General features: G+C 33.7%; 1 protein-coding gene across 1 annotated transcript; it reads right to left on the reverse strand.

Moving 5' to 3' along the window:
- Window positions 1-12,801: 12,801 nt before the first annotated feature.
- LOC133785599 (magnesium transporter MRS2-I-like) lies at window positions 12,802-17,714 on the reverse strand. The gene is made up of 11 exons (XM_062224819.1): window positions 17,141-17,714; window positions 17,004-17,033; window positions 16,513-16,669; window positions 16,165-16,286; window positions 15,616-15,690; window positions 14,773-14,997; window positions 14,637-14,681; window positions 14,496-14,540; window positions 14,378-14,407; window positions 14,160-14,279; window positions 12,802-13,083 (listed from the first exon to the last, which is right to left on the reverse strand). Exons 1-11 carry the CDS (start codon window positions 17,381-17,383, stop codon window positions 12,997-12,999), a joined length of 1,179 nt encoding a protein of 392 aa, XP_062080803.1. The 5' UTR covers window positions 17,384-17,714; the 3' UTR covers window positions 12,802-12,996.
- Between the last annotated feature and the right edge of the window lie 1,169 nt (window positions 17,715-18,883).

Genomic DNA, 18,883 nt, shown 5'->3' on the forward strand with positions numbered 1-18,883 from the left:
AATATGGAATTAAAAATGAGATTTGAGAGTTATTTGGGTTTTTTGAGCCGTTCAACAAAGATTAAAAAAAACTGAAAATTTGGTCATTTTTGGCCTCTGGCTGCAGCCAGAGACATTAGTGGCCACGGCCACTAGTCTCTGACCCACAAGTCGCGACCACTAACCAATTTCAGCACAAAAAATGTGTTGTTTTTCCAACGGTTCCAAACCCTCCCAAATGATTTTGTAACTCCCAAAACACACTATTGGGGTTTAAATCATATCTCTAACAGCCATATCACATATGACTTTATGAAATTCATCTCAATATTGTGTAACAACAATTTTACACAATAAAGGGTAATATTTGAAAGTTACAAATTTGTAACACCAAATATGTTACATTATTTGGATATATCTCATATATCTAAATATTGTAACTCTCTATTATATGTTACAATATGTGACACACTTTGTCACATTTATTTAATCTAAACATTATATTATAATATAATATAATTTTACATTATATTATAAAATAATATAACAAATATGATATTTTTATAATTAATAATTAAATTAATTATTCAAGACTACTAGGTTCATTTTGATAAGAGATGACATAGGGACCATGGATCCATGAACTCACGCTCCAATAAGTTACCGTGAGTTTATTTATAACAAATAATCTCACTACTTTATTAATTCTTCGTGACTTCACTATAGACTCATTATTGCACTCTTGAATTCATAAAACGTTTTACACCAAATGTAAATACGTTATCCATTGTTATAACCATAACCGTCATTTAATCATCTATAGATGATCTACTAATGAGACGGACGCAAATTACCGTTTTACCCATCATTGGTATTTTATCCTTAACTCTCACTAAGTTCTTTTGTAAATGATATTTCTGTAAATTTAATTACAGAAATAAGTACTCTATCATTTGACACTTGAACCAAGCTATAAGGAAATCACTATTTCACTTCTTAAACAGAAGCTATAGATTTCATATATATGATAAATACTCTCACTCAATTATACTATTAAATCTCTAATATGTAAGTATAAGCTAGTACGCAGGGTAAGCTGGTAACGAATGAATAATACAATTAGCAGAATATTAATGTAACGCCCTACTACCAGGGATCGTTACGGTGTGCATTTTAAACAGTGCTAAACTTGCTAATCGAGTCATTTGGCCATAATCATGTAACTAAATGTGATTAACGGTTTAGGGTTAAATTTTTTGGTTAAGATACAACGTTTCACTAAAACGTTTACTATATACATTGGGATACCAAAATATAATTTAAAGGTTAATTTTACAACCCGCCAACCTAAGCGGCAAAATAGGGTTTAACCCCTAGTTCCCCTTTAAACCATCGGCTGTGGCGGTCGAGCAGTCGCATATGTACACATCGTCACCTAAGCTCTCCAAATCAAGGATGGTCCAGTTTTCTTTTGCCTTTACATGCACCACATAGCACCCGTGAGCCGGTGCTCAGCAAGAAAACTCAATCTGCTCATTAACACTAATAACATGTTACTAAGTTATAACAGGCATGCCTAGCAATAATAGTCACTTTCATGCATGCGAATAAGTTCAAATAATGGTTGTGGGCCCTGCCCTTTGTATAGATGACTTATGGGCCCTGCCCTTTGTATTGATGACTTTCAGGTCATAATGAAAATAGATGGCCAATGTGTCCATCTAAACTAAGTGACTCAAATAAGTGACAATTAAGTCACGCACTAGGGCTCCACACCCTAATCAGATGAGTGGATATCACTTTATGATTTTGGTAATCATACTGGGGCTTGTAGCCCAAATCAGATTAGTAATTAACACTTTGATATTCAAGTAATCATGCTGGGGCTTGTAGCCCTAATCAATTGAGTGAGTCACACTTTGGGCTCCGCACCCTAATAAGATGAATGACTATGGAGTCACAAAATTGGGCTTTGCACCCTAATCAGATGAGTGACTATGGAGTCACAAACTTGGGATTTCACCCTAATCAGATGAGTGACTATGGAGTCACAAACTTGAATTAGATAAGTGACTAATGAGTGAGTCACGAACTTGGGCTCCGCACCCTTAGCCATGTGACGATGCAGTCACCTAGGCCTTTTTAACCCTGGCTCTAAATAACTAGCCATTAGGCTAGACAAACGCTTTTGATTTCATCGAACTTAAGTTAGATCAAGAATTAATGTTCATGATGATTCATTCAATGCTTATGTTGATTAGATCTACTCTTTTCAGGTTGCGTTAAACATGTTAATACCATTCTTGACTCATAAGTCAATACCATACGACCAGTGCTCAGTACTACTGTCGAACTTGACTAATAAGTCACAACTTCACAGTCAATACTGACACCATTGCCGATTTCTGACTCATAGGTCAGTGCCATTCACAAATAAGCAAGATTGCTAAGCATTTAATATGCAATCAATGTCCACATATATAACTTTTAACATGCCTTATTAATAACCATGCATGTCATATACTGGGTGCAGTTTTCTTACCTCTGGTTCAAGCGAGAAATAATAAATGAATGACCCTTGAGAACGATCGATCATTTGACCCCTTAGCGGTCACCTAGTCATAACCAAATATGGAATCCAATTAATGAAATCATCAATAAAAGGTTCTTGACCTAAACCTCACTCCCGGGACCTCGAATCGTACTCAAACGGTTAGTAGATTCGATCCCGAGCCTTAGGAATTGAAACCTCGAGCCAAAAACCCTCAAAAGTGCCCAAAATAGGACCATGGAAAAATAGGGTAGCACTACCCCCCTAGCGCCATAGCGCTATAAACAGGGATGACTGGCCTTGGAGAGCGCTGCAGCGCCCTCCCTTGGGCGCTATAGCGCTAGGACCAAGGTGATTCAGCCCTGGTGTAATGCCCCAAATTTCCTAATAAGGTTTAGGACCTTGATTAGGAGGCCGGGAGGGCCATAATTGCTTTATTATGCTATTTAATGATAATATGCATGTTTAGGTGTATTAAATATGCATGTGAACCCATTTGTGATTAATTGGGTGATTTTCATATTTTGGCCATTTCAGGCATTTTTGGCGTATATGTGAAATGGGCGTGGTGCTTTGTTATTATCTGGTTATGCCAGAGTTACCTAGCACAAGACGATCCTAGGAGGTAAGCTAGTGGGAAAGTCACAACGGGATTTAAGCTTGACTTGGAGTAAGTCAATGGGTATTTAGAGCATTACCAGGTTATTGGGTAATGGGAATTAACATTTGGTGATAAATTGGGAGTTAGTAAGACCAAGGGGAAAATTCTGGAAGTTTTGACTATAATGTCCCCGGGGGTGTTTTCGGGACCCCGACCATTAGGTTTTATTGGAAGCTACTTAAGCTTGAAGTAACCTTTTAAGAAAATAAAAAGAACGTTCTGTACGTTCTCTCTCCCCAAAAGTTCCCTTTTCGTTCCCGATCGCATTTTCGAAGGTATCTTGAGTTCTAGGACTCGGAATCAAGCGAGGATCAAGGCATAGCAATCCTAAGGAGAATTAGAAGCTTATTAGCCGGAGGATTTAGTTGGAAACAACTCGATCGGAGGTAGTTCAAGTTTAAGTTTTAAGTTTTTAAAAGTTTTTAAGCTTGAATTGGACTTTGTGTATCATTGGGTTTTTAGTTTGTTTGAACCTCGGGTTTTGGTGGTTTTGGACCATTGGGGAGTTTGGGAACTTTGATTTGATGATTTGTGAATGTTTAGACGTGTTTTTGGGAGGTTTTAAAAGGTTAAAACGAAGGAAAAATGGCTGCCCCGAAGTTGGGCCGCGGCCCTTGCTCGAAGAAGCAGGTGTCAGGATTTGGCCTTGCTGGGCGCCGCGGCCTTAGCCTCAGAGAACCCTGGGGGCCGCGGCCCAAGGTGCTAGGGCCGCAGCCCTTGCCCTGTTTTCACCCTGTTTGCTCGTTTTGACCCCGGAAACATGGTTTTAGGCCTCGGGATCATTCCTACTACCCGGATTAGTGAGGATTGATGCCTTGGAGGCTAAGTTTTAGTTCAAGGGTTGGTTTTAGAACTTGAACTCATTGAATCATCATTTGTGGTTGTGACTAGGTTAACACTAGAGGCTTGGATCAGGATCGTGCTTGTGGCTCATTTGTTGGTAACCTGTGCTTGGACCTAAGGTAAGAAAACTGCACCCCATATGTGACATGCATGGTTATGATTGATGCATGTTGAATGTTTAAATGTAAACATTGATAGCATAACGAATGCTTGGCAATCTTGCCCATTTGCATATGATTATTGTTGAGGCGTGCTGGATGATTAAATGTGATGCATGTGATGCACAAGAAACATGTGATTAGGACATGCCATGAATGATGAGTATGAGATTGGTCAGAGCTTGAGTCTCTGAGTTTGTGCATGATCATAATTATGCTAGCAACTGTTTAGTAAGCATGCTGAATGCCCTATTCTTGGATAATTGGCATATGATACACATTGATAGCATTGCTTACCTATGCATGGTACTGACTAATTAGTCAGAATGGTCTTAGCGTGTATCACGCAAGCCATCAAAGATGAGGTCTATTTGACTATCAGCATTGAATGACTCAAAGAGCATTAATGCCAGACCGACCCCGAGGGTCGATGAATGAAATAAGCGCTTGGAGGCTAGTGGCTTACTCAGCAGCCACTCTCCCATTTGAATCAGTGACGTGCTTGTCAGTCACTCAGTATGGTTTACCAGAACCTATTGAAGGTTAGAGGCTTACCCAACAGCCACCCTTCCATTTGAATTAGTAACTTGCTTGTCAGTCACTCAGTATGGTTTATCAGAACCTATTGAAGGCTAGAGGCTTACCCAACAGCCACCCTTCCATTTGAGTTAGTGACTCGTTTGTCAGTCACTCATCTGATTAGGATCGACTTGATAGTCCTCCAATCAGAAGGCCAGGATTTCTTATCCTGGATACCCCAGCATCTGTTTGAATACATTTGCATGCTGAGTAAAGCTATGAATGCTAGGCATGCCAGATATGACTTGCAATCATGATATGACTGTTTATGAGCATATGAGTTTTCTTGCTGGGCTTCGGCTCACGGGTGCTTTGTGGTGCAGGTAAAGGCAAAAGAAAGCTGGACCATCCTTGAGTTGGAGAGCTTAGGTGATGACATGTACATATGCAGCTGCTCGACCAATACTTGGGCGAGGTTTGAAAGTGGAACTAGGGATGAACCCTGTTTTGCCGCTTAGAACGGCCTGTTGTAAACACTTTCTTGTAATAAACTCTGAAATTATATTCTTGGGATCCCAATGTATACAGTAAACGTTCTAGTGAAACGTTTTATCTTAACCAAAGTTTTTAACCCCTAAACCGCTAATCATACTTAGTCACACGTTTATGGCCAAACGACTCGATTAGTGAGTTTAGCACTGTTTGCAATGTGCACTGTAGCGGTCCCTGGAGTTGGGGCGTTACACCTGGTTTTTCCTCCTTCGAGTTCTCCAATTCCAAGCTTCAAAACTTAATTCCAAACCTCATCAAACTCACAAATGAACCCAAATACCCAACATACAAGTCCTTGGTATCATAACCCAATCAATCTTTGCCAAAAACTTCCATCAATCTCACTATCCAAATCAAAAATGCCAACTGAAAATCAATGAAAAACAAAGCAAGAACCAGTGTTTCTATGGTTAAAATCTTACCTCAAGCTCTATATGGAACCCTCTTCAATGGTAGAACACAACCCTAGACCCTCAAGGCTTGGTTCCCTAGCTTGAATCTTCAATTGGGGCTTCAAAAATTCAAAGAAAGAAGAAGGAGAAGTGATGATTAGGAGGAAGAAGAAAGAAGCTTTGTTTTGGTTTTTGTTCTCTACAGTCGTTTATGATTGATATAATCCCTTGCTCAAATGATCATATTTCCCCTAGGTCATTAATGTAATGCCCCAGATTCCCTATTATGGTTTAATGGCTGGATTAGTTGGCCGGGAGGACCATAACTGTTTAATAATGCCATTAAATGTGTTTATGCATGTTTATGAGAATTATATTATAATATGATGTTAAATGCATGCATGTGAGTCCACATATATTTACAGGGGTGTTTTGGTAATTTGGCCCGTTGAGGGTATAATTGTATACTTATTTGTATGTTAATGATATATTGTGAGACCACATTATAATGTGGATTGGTTCGAGTATTTCGGCATGAGACGATCTTTAAACATGATTTATCGGTTTGGTCATAACAAGTTTGAGCTCGGGACTCGGGGTGAGTCTCGGGGTGATATTAATGATTATAGCATTACCGGGGATTTTAGGGTAACGGGATATGAATTATTGGTGTTTGGGAATTTTGTGATTAGCAGGAATTGGGAAGCGTTAATTATGATTAACGGGATAAGTGGAAAGTACCAATTTTACCCTTGGAATGGTTTTAGAGGCTTAAAGTGACTTAAGGGTATTTTGGTCATTTGAAAGGATTTATATTACCCTTTAGTTGGCTGTAGAAGGTGATAGATTAAACAGAACAAAAACAGGGTTTCTCTTCCTCTTCCTCGTACATCACTTCCCTTCATCTTTTCTTTGGTGTTCTTGAGCTCAAGGTGGGATATTATGCTAGGGAATTCAAAGGCTAGGTTGGTGGACTTGGTTCAGCTAGAGAGGGAGGTTCAAAGCTGGTTTTAAGGTGAGTTTTGGTCATTGAACTCAGGTTATGCTCTGTTTTCCTCTTAGTTTTTCAGTTTTGATTTCTTGATAGAAGTGTGGATTTGAAGAGGTTTTGATTGATGATAAGTTTGGGTTTTGATGAGGGTGAGTTATGGGTGATGTTTAGAGGTTAAATTGGGTGTTAGGTTGGTGTTTTGGATTGGTTTGAAGGGCTGGTTTGAGAGGAAAAATGCAGGGGAAAAAGTGAGTTCGCGTGCAGCCTTTATGGCCGGTCTGGGCTGGGCGCCGCAGCGCAGCAGGGGAGCGCCACGGCCCTTGGCGTCTGGTAGGGGAGTCCCTCTCTGTTTGAGGGCGCGCCGCAGCAGGGGAGGGTCGCGGCCCTTAAGGTCATTTTTGCCAAAATGGGGTTTTTAGCTTGGGGATTCAAACCTTAGGCCTCGGGGTTGAACCTAGTACCCGGTTGGGTAGTATTTGATGTCTCGGAGGCTGGGTTTTGGTTTGGGAACCCTCTGCTATCATTTTTATTGATGAATCCTATATTTTGGTTATGACCAGGTGACTGTCAAGGAATTTAAAGATTGATCGTTCTCAGGGGTCGTTCTTATAATAATTCTCACTTGAACCAGAGGTAAGAAAGCAGTGTAAGAATACAGTTGCACCCTGTATGGATATATGACATGCATGGTTTGATATTGAGGCATGTTGGTTGATATATGTGGACATGGATTGCATATTAAATGCTAGTGAACGCTGATTACTTGTTTATGGCACTGACTAGTCAGGGACCGACCCTAAGGTCGAGAAACACGCATTGAATGGCTCTATGGCATTAATGTGGGACCGACTCTAAGGTCGAAGAACTTATAAGCGCTTGCATGGTCTAAGACCAGATGTACTTAGCCAAGGTATATGACCCCGGTGACCGTTTGTCACATGGCTAGGGGACGTTGTCCACAGTTACGACTCTAGAGTCGGGAGGAAGGTTATGTTGGTGACCAATCACCATCACCTGTCCTGATCAAACTTATGAAAGAACCACTTATCAGTTAAGCCCTGGTGACCCTATCGTCACATGGCTAGAGGGAGCTGTACCCATCTTTGTGACTTTCGCTATTGTCACCTATCTGTATTGGACTGTTGGTCTCGAATGGTTATTATGATCGTTGTTGATATTATGTCATGCTTTATTGTGTTTTCTTGCTGGGCCTTGGCTCATGGGTGCTATGTGGTGCAGGTAAAGGGAAAGAGAAGCTCGCCTAACCCTGAGTGGAGAGCTTGGGTGATGTTGTGTACATATTGGGCCGCTTGACCACCACGGTCAAGGAGTTCTCAGAGAGACTAGGGGTTTACCCTATTTTTGCCGCTTAGGCCGGCGGGGATTGTAAATTTGAAACAGTAGCGACCCTTTTGTATTATGAAAGAGCTTGTGAACATTTTGAAAGGCTCATGAGCAGTTTGTTTATTTAATGAAATATATCCTTTCCTTTTTACTGGTTTTTCACCTTAACCTGATAATACACTTAGATCACGTTTTTAACCAAAGGACTCGGGTAGCGAGTCAAATTTCCGGTTCACTGTTCACCGTAACTGTTCTGGGGTAACCAGGGCATTACAATTAAATTCCCTCTTAAGGCTACCAAGGGTAAAACTGTCATTTCTCCTCTAATCCCGTTAACCATAATTCACGTCCTCCAACTCCTGTTATTCTCAATATTCTCAATTGCTAATAAATCATATCTCATTACCCTTTAATTCCCGGTAATGTACTAATCCTTAAATTACCCCGAGACTCAACATGAGCCCCGAAATTAACCCAGTTATGACCAAACCGCTAACTTACATTCCAAGATCGTCTCATGCTGAATGGCTCGAACAAATCCACTCTATAATGTGGTCTTATTCATAATTCACTACACATGCATGAAAATATAAAAATATGCCATCAACAAGTCAAATTACCAAAATGCCCTTATAATGAAAAGTGGACTCATATGCATGCATTTATCATCATATAATAATATAATTCACATAATCATGCATATAATCATTTAGTTGCATAATAAATAAATTATGGCCTTCCCGACCTCCTAATCAAGGTCATAAACCTTATTAGGAAATTTGTGTCATTACAATTAATCACTCAGAATTATGATTGAATTGACATATGATCAACGTTGTGATATGATTAGATTAGATAATAACGATACTTACATATCTTGTCAATAATCAATATCGGTCCAGCCCAATGTAACAAAATACATCTGATCTTATCTACTTAGTCAATGTCCTAGATATGACATCACACCAAATGTGTAAGTAGATCTTATCGTATATTACCCAATCAGTAAAAATCCATTGTACTGATTTAATCTTAGGACAAAATGCTTTTGGACATATAATTACAATTATAATCTACTGTGACCGAGTCACTATAATTATAACTATACATATGTTCGGGATTTTATAAACGTTTGTATTAATAATAATTAATCATGTAATAAAACATGTAAACAACGCAATTTGATTGAACGCAATTTGATTGAACTAAATGATTTCTACTACTTTATTGATGATGAATGAATTACATAAGAAATGTGGTTTTATAATGGCATAAATCCCAACACTTGCATATTTTGTGTTGTTACTAAAATCCTCCAATGACATAAAATATACATCAAAATATTTTGTACTTATGTGGACAACTATATAATGAGAACTTGGGCTCATTGGTAGTTAATTCAAAAATATAATTTTAGAAAATTATTTTCAAATCAAATGATTTGAAAATATTGAATTTAAAAATAAACTATAAATTTTTTAAATCTCGAATGGTTGGGTGTTTTTTAAATTTAAAATTCTTGGAATAGAAAGAAAACAACAAATTATTCTTTTTTCTTCTACTGAAAGATTTTGGCATAGTTTCAAAAATGATTTTTGCTATTTTCTAAAACAAGTGTACCAATCAAGTTTTCATTGAGAGTTTCCATTTTTTAAGTTCTGAAAATGATAAAACTATTTTTGAATCCACTACCAATCAACCTAACTAATCATATTTATTTAAGAGATGATCTACTATATTAAAAGGCTTGTCACATGAGTGTGTAAAATATTTTGGTGTTTATTTGTTTTTGTTATCTTAATTATCTATATTTATAAATCATTATTCATCATTTAAACATTTTATTTCTCATTTTTCTTCATTTATTTGTTATTTTTTTAATATTTAAAATGAATAAAAATATTAAAAATATACTATTAAAATGTTATAAAATATAAAGAAGTTAATGTATTATGTATTACTAAAAAAAGTTTGTAAAACAATGATTATAAAAGGTATGTTTTGATTATGTATTTTAAGAGATATAATAAATGAGCTAGTGCGTGTGTGTGTTTTTTATGCATGTTATGCTAATACAATGTATTTGTGTGTTTTTAGTAGGGTGAAAAAAAGTGAACAAAACAAAAATATATTCAATTATTTTTAGATGTGAACATAATTATGTTATGTTAATTAAAAATATTTGTTTTTTTTAAATATGTTAACAATAGAAAGACAAGCAAACAAAACATATGAAAACTTATATTTTGTTCCTTCTTAGTGTTTTTGTTAAAAAAATTAGGGTTTTATTTTATTTGGTAGGTTTGAAGATCAATAATGAATTTGAGTGTAAAAATAGCGAAACACAAATAAAATGAACCAAGCGGGAACATTGAAATGGAGCTCTATAGAATTTTGTCAGACAATTTTTAGTATTGTGCCATAAAAGTTTCTATAAAATTCCAAATTAGATTATTTTGGTGGGCATTGGAAGGCTAAGAATAAGATCTAAGCGTCACGACACCATTGTTGGGGCATTGTGAACAACTCTGCGATTGCAAAATCGAAAATTTTCTTTTTGTGTTGCCTATTTTACTCCAATTGTCTATTTCTATAAAATGGGATACTAGGGTTTGACTTGGGGGTATTTTAAGCCAACTTTTGCAAGCCTTTTTAGGGAGAGAAAATAGTCCCAAAAGCCTAGCAAAAGAATAGTGAAGAATAAGGAGGAAGGCTTTGAAGATTGAAGGAGGCATCCAACATTTTTTAGTTTCTTTCTTCTTGATATTTGTAATTTATTTTGTAAACTCTATGGCAATGTTTAAATTACTTTTTTGATTTGAACTAATCTAGGGTTGCAATTAAAATCATATATCAAATTAATTGTTTGATCTTAATTCTAAAATCAATGTTAGGTTGTGCACTTTATTCAATGTTAATGCTTCTAATTACTTGTTCATTAATTAAATTGATTACGAAATCTTAATGAACTTAGAAAATGAAGTTTTGTGTTAGCCTTGACTAGAATGATATATGATCACTCAGTGATCTTTGAGTTTTACATAACATAAGATTATACGTATGTCTAACATAGAGAATCTATGCTTAATGATTTTCACTCTAATTTGATTTTTTTTTTTATATGGGAACATAAATAATTGATTTGGTGAGATATTTTTGCATGACTAGGGAGAAAGGCTTGTGAATATCTTAACACTTTATAGTAATGAATAAAATTAAGTGAGATAATTATCTTTGATGAAATGTTAAGGGAAAAATATAATTCTAGATTTCTCTAAACTTTGTTATTTGCTTTAGTTTTGATACAACAGGGATTTCAACCTTCCCTTCGCACACACACTGACATGCATTAATTTAAATCGTTATTAATTGTTTAGATAATCTTTAGTATTAATTTTTTTAGTACTTAACTAGTATTAACATACTTATTATAAAGACGATACTCAACTTATTACTTGTTAACGATAATGTACATTTGCATTATTAAAATTCGCAACACTTTTATGTATTTAGTTTATAATGAGCCACCCTCATAAATTCTTTTGCATTAGGATTAGCAATTTTAGATCTCACCAAAGAAATATAAAATCTGTTAATATTTAGTGAGTGGGTTTCACAATTATAGAAGCTACCGCTACTATGTACAACCGGAATTAGAGCGAGTACCTAAACTACATTAAGAGATTTTCACTCAACAAAATGAAGAGCTCGAATCTCGTTTCTCTACCACTAAACCATACAAGTGTTAATGTGGGTGTTGAGCACAGTTTTAGTCAAACAACAAAGTAATTGCACGAACTCTTTAAAAGAATTTAATGCGTATATTTCCACTTAGTATGTATTATTGATCAATACTCTTCAAAAGCTACAAAATCAAATGAACTTGAATCACTTAGTTAAACTTCGAATTACAAGAACTAAATGAGATTTTTGTATTATAGAGACTATAAAATATTTTGATATTTTGTCTCCCTATTTTTATAGTGAAGATTAGAGTTATTGCCGCTCTTGACTAAGAATAGCTAAATCTTAGGAAATTTGGGTTAATATTTGACAAATGATTAACTAAAAAAGAAAAAATACACAATTACACCTTATATGCCTAGTATATGAACAACCTTACTCCACTCGCAAACGAACACTTTCTTCTTCAATTCTAGTTTGCACATACCATTTTGGACAGTTTTAACCATTTATTATCGATAATACTCGTCAAATGTCCTATATTTGACAAAACGATAAAAAAAATTGTTGCAAATATATCGTATTACTATACAATTTGTACTTTCTTATTTAATTGTTTACTAATTTATTTCAATAATAACTTTTAATGTTATTAAAATGTAAACTATTTTTTTTATTAAAACTCCATAAATCAAGCATTCAATTAGGAGAGTAAAAAACAAAGTGTTATTAACAAATTTTATTGTCACCCACTATTTTTTTTCTCACTCCCTTTCTAAAAAACCCATATTAAAATTTATAATTTATTTTCACATATTTTTCAATTTTTGTGAAGTGCAAAATTGCCCATTTATAAAAATGAACAAACTTCTTTTTCACTCCTATATTGTACTATTTATAAAAAAAAAAATTGATCTAATATTATATATAGAGAAGAAAAGCATACTCTACATATATTTTGTATAATTTAATTTCTTAAAATTGATATCTTAATTTTATGAGTGATATAAATGTATTGGAAGGGGTGATATTTGCACACTTAATTCTATATAAAGAAACTAACATAAATTTAAATTAATCTAATAAGCTATTTTCTTAAGTTAAGTATAAGAGTAACCAAATATATATAAGCCTTAATCTCTTATCTGATGATGATGTGAACAACATAGTTTATAAGAATATTCATAAATATTTATTTTTGTAAAAATAAACAAATTTAATATAGAATTTTTGAAAATAATACATTTATTTGTAAATATAAATGCAAAAATAAAGGCATAAGTAATCTGTATATTTCTATTTATTCAATCAACTGTACTTATTTAAGATCCAAGAAGACCTTTGTGTCGAGCATATGAAATTATTGATACAAGAATAGAGCCACTAAGTATTCCGGTGAGGATGACCACCTAATTTACATAAACAAAAAAATATTTTTAAAAATTTAACCCTAAAAAAAATTATTACATATTAATTTTAAGTAAAATGACTAAAATATACAACTTTAAATCAATAACCCCATTTATAAAAACTAAGCTTGGTACATTCAATTTTTAATACAATTAATTCTATTTTTTTTCTTTAAATTGAGTCTAATCTCTTAAAATTATATGACAACATAATAATATAAATTTTGAAAAATCATATGGTATATAAATAAATTTATTTTAATTTTCATAAATTTTATATGTGAGATTGTATTTTACCAAGAATATTTTAAGTATGTCATTTAAAAAACTTTAATTTTTAATTTTTAGTAAATGATGTGCAAATTTTATTTCAATCTTATTTGTTAATAAAAAGGGCGTAAAATAGAAACGATTTCTAATGTCACTATTGACACTTCTTCTTTCTCTTCTCATCCTTTTTAATTAATTAATTAATTATCATTAAATATATTATTTTAATAAATTAACCTAAATATCCTCATAAATTTTGAGAAATGTTAAAGTCCTATTTTTTTAGCACACCTTCAAAAAAAAATTAATATACCACTTACATATTAATTAGTTTACCATTTTTAATAAAAACAACTACATACTTTAATATTTATTATCATGAAAATTAAATATTTAATTTTATAAATGATTTTGATTCTAGTAATATAATTTGTTTTTAATATAAATGATTGATGATTATATTTTGTTCTTATTACGACTTAAAAAGGCAAAATTAACAATTGTGATCAAGTTTTTTTTTAAATTATTATTTTTTAATTAGGAATGTGAAAGATGTTTTAATTTTGTTAAACAATAAATTATAAAGATAAAAAAAATATTAATTATTAATGGGCAATTTGCACCTAATTTGTAGGTGTATCAAAGAAATTTTAAAAATTATGAAGGAAATTAGGGTGTGTATAAAAAATAGAAGTACTCTTTATTTTTCTTTTTATTTTTATTTCTATAAGTGAGTTATTTAGAAATTTGGGTGTGTATATAGTAACAACCTTGGTAAATTTATGTTGTAATAATGTATAACGTACCCATTTAAAGACATAGCCATGACCTGTCTTCCAAGTATAAGGGATGTTCATGCCAAATATCGCAGCCACCAAAGAATACACAGACAAACAAACAGTTCCAGAACATAGGAAAAGCTCTAGCTGCATCATCAATATTTGTTTTCCATTATATTACTTGATTCAGTGTTCATGTTATAAAATTAAGCATTCTAATTGGATCCAGATGAGAAGAACATTACCTGAATAAGCTGATTTCGATGATTGTCGAGCTGCAATGTGATTGTAAAGCTGCATTAAGTGCATACTTGATAGTAATTAGCAAAGTACTTAGTTCATGAATGATCTTTTCGAATTTACCTGGATATTGATGTAATCTTCTGTGTCATCAATGTATTCACGCAGCTGTAATTTTAAGACATAATCACACATTTCATTCTCATTTCCTGGCCAATCAAATGAATAATTTTAACCTTTGCACAAAAATGGAACACTGCATACCGTTGTCAACTTGTTTAGTGTCCCGTCAATTTGCATAAAATATGCCTGAGATGGATGACAATGAGAGTATTTCAGAGCTCAGAAATCTTAGTTTTAGTGTGACAATCAACCATGAAAAATAATTTTATGGTGTAACCTCGAGCAGCATTTCAAGCTCCTCAACATCATTCTCCTCTTGAATGGTTACATTACTCGTCCGACTTGTTTTGGATATCCTTGAGCCTATTGTAGGAGAGTTGCAAAACCAATTTGGAGCACCGTATCCGCTCCCTGGTGAAGACGTCGCAAGCAACTTTCTTGACAAGTAAAGGTCTGCCATATCATCGTCGTCGTCCAGAAGTTGTTCTAGTTCCTCCCTTACCTGAAAACCACAGAGTTTATAGCTAGTCTTACCATATTCTATAAGGTCAGGTTTCCTTACCTGAAAACCAAGGAGTTTATAGCTAGTCTTACCATATTCTATAAGGTCAGGTTTGGAAAGTAGAATTAAATAAGATTAGATCATTTTCATCTCTTCAAAACAACCAATTCAATAATCTAAATAATTCCCTAAGGGATAACTTAATCCCATTAAAAAACTTGAGATCATTTCAATCTATCTAATCCTCGTCTTCATATATTTCAATGATAAGAAAAAAAAATTACAACTTTATATCCAACTTGTTTCCTTCTAATTTATTATTCGGAAATGATTATTTTGTTCATTCTTTTATGTTTGTTACCTTATATTTTTTAATCCAATCCAATTTCACATTCCAAACATGACCTAAAAATACTGATGTTGTGCTTCTTGTAATGTTTGATTTGTCTCCAGATATGTTTATGCTTATTTTTATAAGAATTGCTCAAACCATATAGCAAATTAGATACTTCTACAAAAGTCATGAAAAAGATGGCCTACATACAGTTGTGTTGAACAAGTCTAATGGTCAACCAATTAAGCAAATAAAATTTCTTTAAGATTAATCATTCAACATACCTTTTGGACCCGATTTGTCAATCTTGTCATTGAACTTTTTAGTCTACGCACTCTATCCAAATTGCGGCTGCTAATCTGCATGTAACTAAAATTACTATCTCAAAAACAAAGATACATGTTTGAAATAATTTTCCTCCAGTAATAATAGTAATAATAATTACACCAGACACTAAGAAAATATTTAAGGCTTTAGACTACAATAGCATTAAATTTCACTTCATAAAACGTGTTTTACTCGAAAAATCTTTCAATCTTTTTGCTCACATAGCGTTTTTAAATCTGTTTGAACAAACAGAGTATTTTTGCAGTTTATATTATAATCATGCTATGCAATCAGAATCATGCATTACAATTTTTTACAACTCCCACTATCATTTTAGACAACTCTATTGTTCATAACTTAAGAAAACGATCGGTTTGGCTCTGGCAATGGAATACACTCATAGGCCAGAAAGAGCTTAGGCTAAAAACCTTTCAAAATGGAACATAAATTATGGTCACATATATTTAACTTCTTATGTTTTGGGCAAAAGAACTACTTTCTGTTACCTTGGAGGTCAGCTCATCTAAAGCTGGATAAGCTTCCGCTTCCAATTCTCTTGTGCGAGCATCAAGAAAACTACAAATAGCTTCCAATGCAACTTCTAAGGCCACAAATTCGAATGGAAACTCTGCATTGCACGACTCAAGGTATCCAAAACTATCAGAAATATTAAGCTCAAGCGATTATCTAAAATGATAACAAGAAAGCACAAGTAGCTTAATATAAAAAGAAAGCACTATATAAGTATTCTAACACTTGTTCTAGCAATGCCAACATTCAAGGTTCAATGCAACACACAAAAACTAGACAAGGAACTAAGCATAAAAGCACAATTTCGCTTTGGATTGGCATACCATTTTCTTCGCTGGTTTCGGTTTCATCTCGAGCCCCTGAGGCTTGCTCTTCTTCTTCACCATGGCCTTTGGGACTGGCGCTTGTTAAGGGTAACCGTCTTTGAAGTTCCTCTACAATGGGGATTACATTGTCATCGAATGGATCTCTAAGCAGCACCTATACCAAATGTTTTGTCTCTAAGTTCAGTACAGTTCATTTTACTAGAAAAGCACTCTAAATATGCAACATATAACTCAGAACTTTTATTTTTCAACAATCACATAACTCAAAAGATTGAACTGTTCAATTGGAAAACAAGCACTAAGAAGACCCCACCTCAATAATTTTCTATATTGGTGTTCACACAGAGAGATACAGACAAAGTAAGTAATAGTACTCAAAATTATTCAAAAGAAATATAATAGCACCCAATAATATAATTTTTATAATAATCCAACAAAACAAAAAAGAAGCCAATTAGGCAACTGGTAGTGGTACGATAAAGAATTACCTCCTGTGCTGTGATAATTGCTTTGATGTGCTGGAACACAATACCCGGAAAATAAAATAAAATAATAATAAATTTGTTAAAAATAAAACCAAAAGAAAAATTAAATTATACCCAAGAAAGAAATTAGTATAATTTACCTCCAAATTGAGTACAATAACTTTTTCTCTGCCTAAAATCGTCGAAGGATATGATAACAGGGGATCTAGAATTCGAAGATCTCTAGCGTTTATATGAACTCGGCGCATAATGGCAAACTTGTCCATATCCAATATAGTACCTTTCCCAGACTGGTCCAGCAAGACCCAGCTGGAAGAAACCGCCGTTTTCTTCACCAGAGAAGCCTGGCTCTCCGACGAAACTAAAAACCCATCTCGACCCATTTCCAAACTATTCACCCACTACCAAATCTCCATTAGAAAAACAATCTAACAGAGCCAACCGAAAGTGGGTCACATATCATTTGGTGATGGTCCAGCTACTCTGGGTGTGAGTCAGCGTGGTGTTAAAATGAGACTGGCAATGAATGAGAGAGAGAGAGAGAGAGAGAGGAGTGAAATAGGTTTTGGGAGAGGGGTGGTGGAAGGAGGTATGTGGTGAGGTAATAAAATTGGAGATGTCGGAGATAGGTGAGTTGCATGGGTTTAGTGGCAGGTAGTGGAAGTAGTGTAGTGTAGGTGTGTGAGTTAAATTTTTGGTGGGGAATGGGTTTGAAACCGATGTTTTTGGTTTCGTCCTTTGCTCAATAATAATAAACTATTATGTTTATGTATTTATAAGTAGGAAAAATCTTAGTCTTACTCCCACGTACCTACACGTGTCATATACTCCTTCTTAGTTTAACTTTCTAAGTTTTACATATAATATTGCAATGATATAGTTGTACACAGTACACACAACACAAGTTAGACCAACATATCACATATATCTTTCCTTGCCAAGTTTTCTCCACTAATTATATTTATTATTTATTATTGCTAGCTCAAGTGGTTCAACATGTGAGTTTGTGGAAATAAAGCAGGGTTCAATTTCTAACTATATCAAAAAGTAAAATAAATAAATAAAAAAATAACTTATTACTAAGATCATCAGGAATGGAGTGCTATAAAAATTGAGTATAGTCATTTTTTAACCTACTTTCATAAAATTGAAATCCAATAATAGTCTAAAATATGTGTCAAATTTGGCAGATGCTAAAAGTTGTGTCAAATTTGCCACAAAATATAAGATCATCTCCAATGGGAGATGTAAATAAATAATGTATTATATTTGACACAAAAAGTCAATAATATTATATATTTAGCACAATTTTTAGCATTATGCTTCAATGTACAATTGTAAAAATTGTTGTAAAAGTAATCTTTTTTCTTTATATTTTATTGTTGATAATATAGGATAATGCTAAAATATTAATGTAAAAAGTATAGCATTTAATGCAAGTGGATAAAAATAATACTTAAATAATATAAATTATATAAAGGTAAATAAAAAGTGTAGCATCTATTGATACAAAATATGTACCATGCTATATTCAGCGCAAAATTTGGCCCAACTTTAGCATGTGCTAAATTTGGCACACCATCGAAGTAAGTTTTTTCTAAAATGAGCTATATTTTAGCAATGCATCACCAATTTGTCACTCCATTAAAGATGCTCTAACATGGGTTAATATTGGCCAACAATAAATATTGGCCCACTCATTAATCCAAATTAATAATTTTTTAACTTTTAATTTATCTTTTAATAAAAAAAATTAATTGTTTTTGTATACTTTCAATAAATATTAATAGCTATATTGATTTTTTTTAGCTAGTTTGTACCTTGTGCATTAGAGTACAAATGCAAAAAGTAGGCCAAATATATAAATGATATATATTTTGGGT

This window comes from Humulus lupulus, chromosome 1, assembly GCF_963169125.1.
Source record: "Humulus lupulus chromosome 1, drHumLupu1.1, whole genome shotgun sequence".
Lineage (NCBI taxonomy): Eukaryota > Viridiplantae > Streptophyta > Magnoliopsida > Rosales > Cannabaceae > Humulus > Humulus lupulus.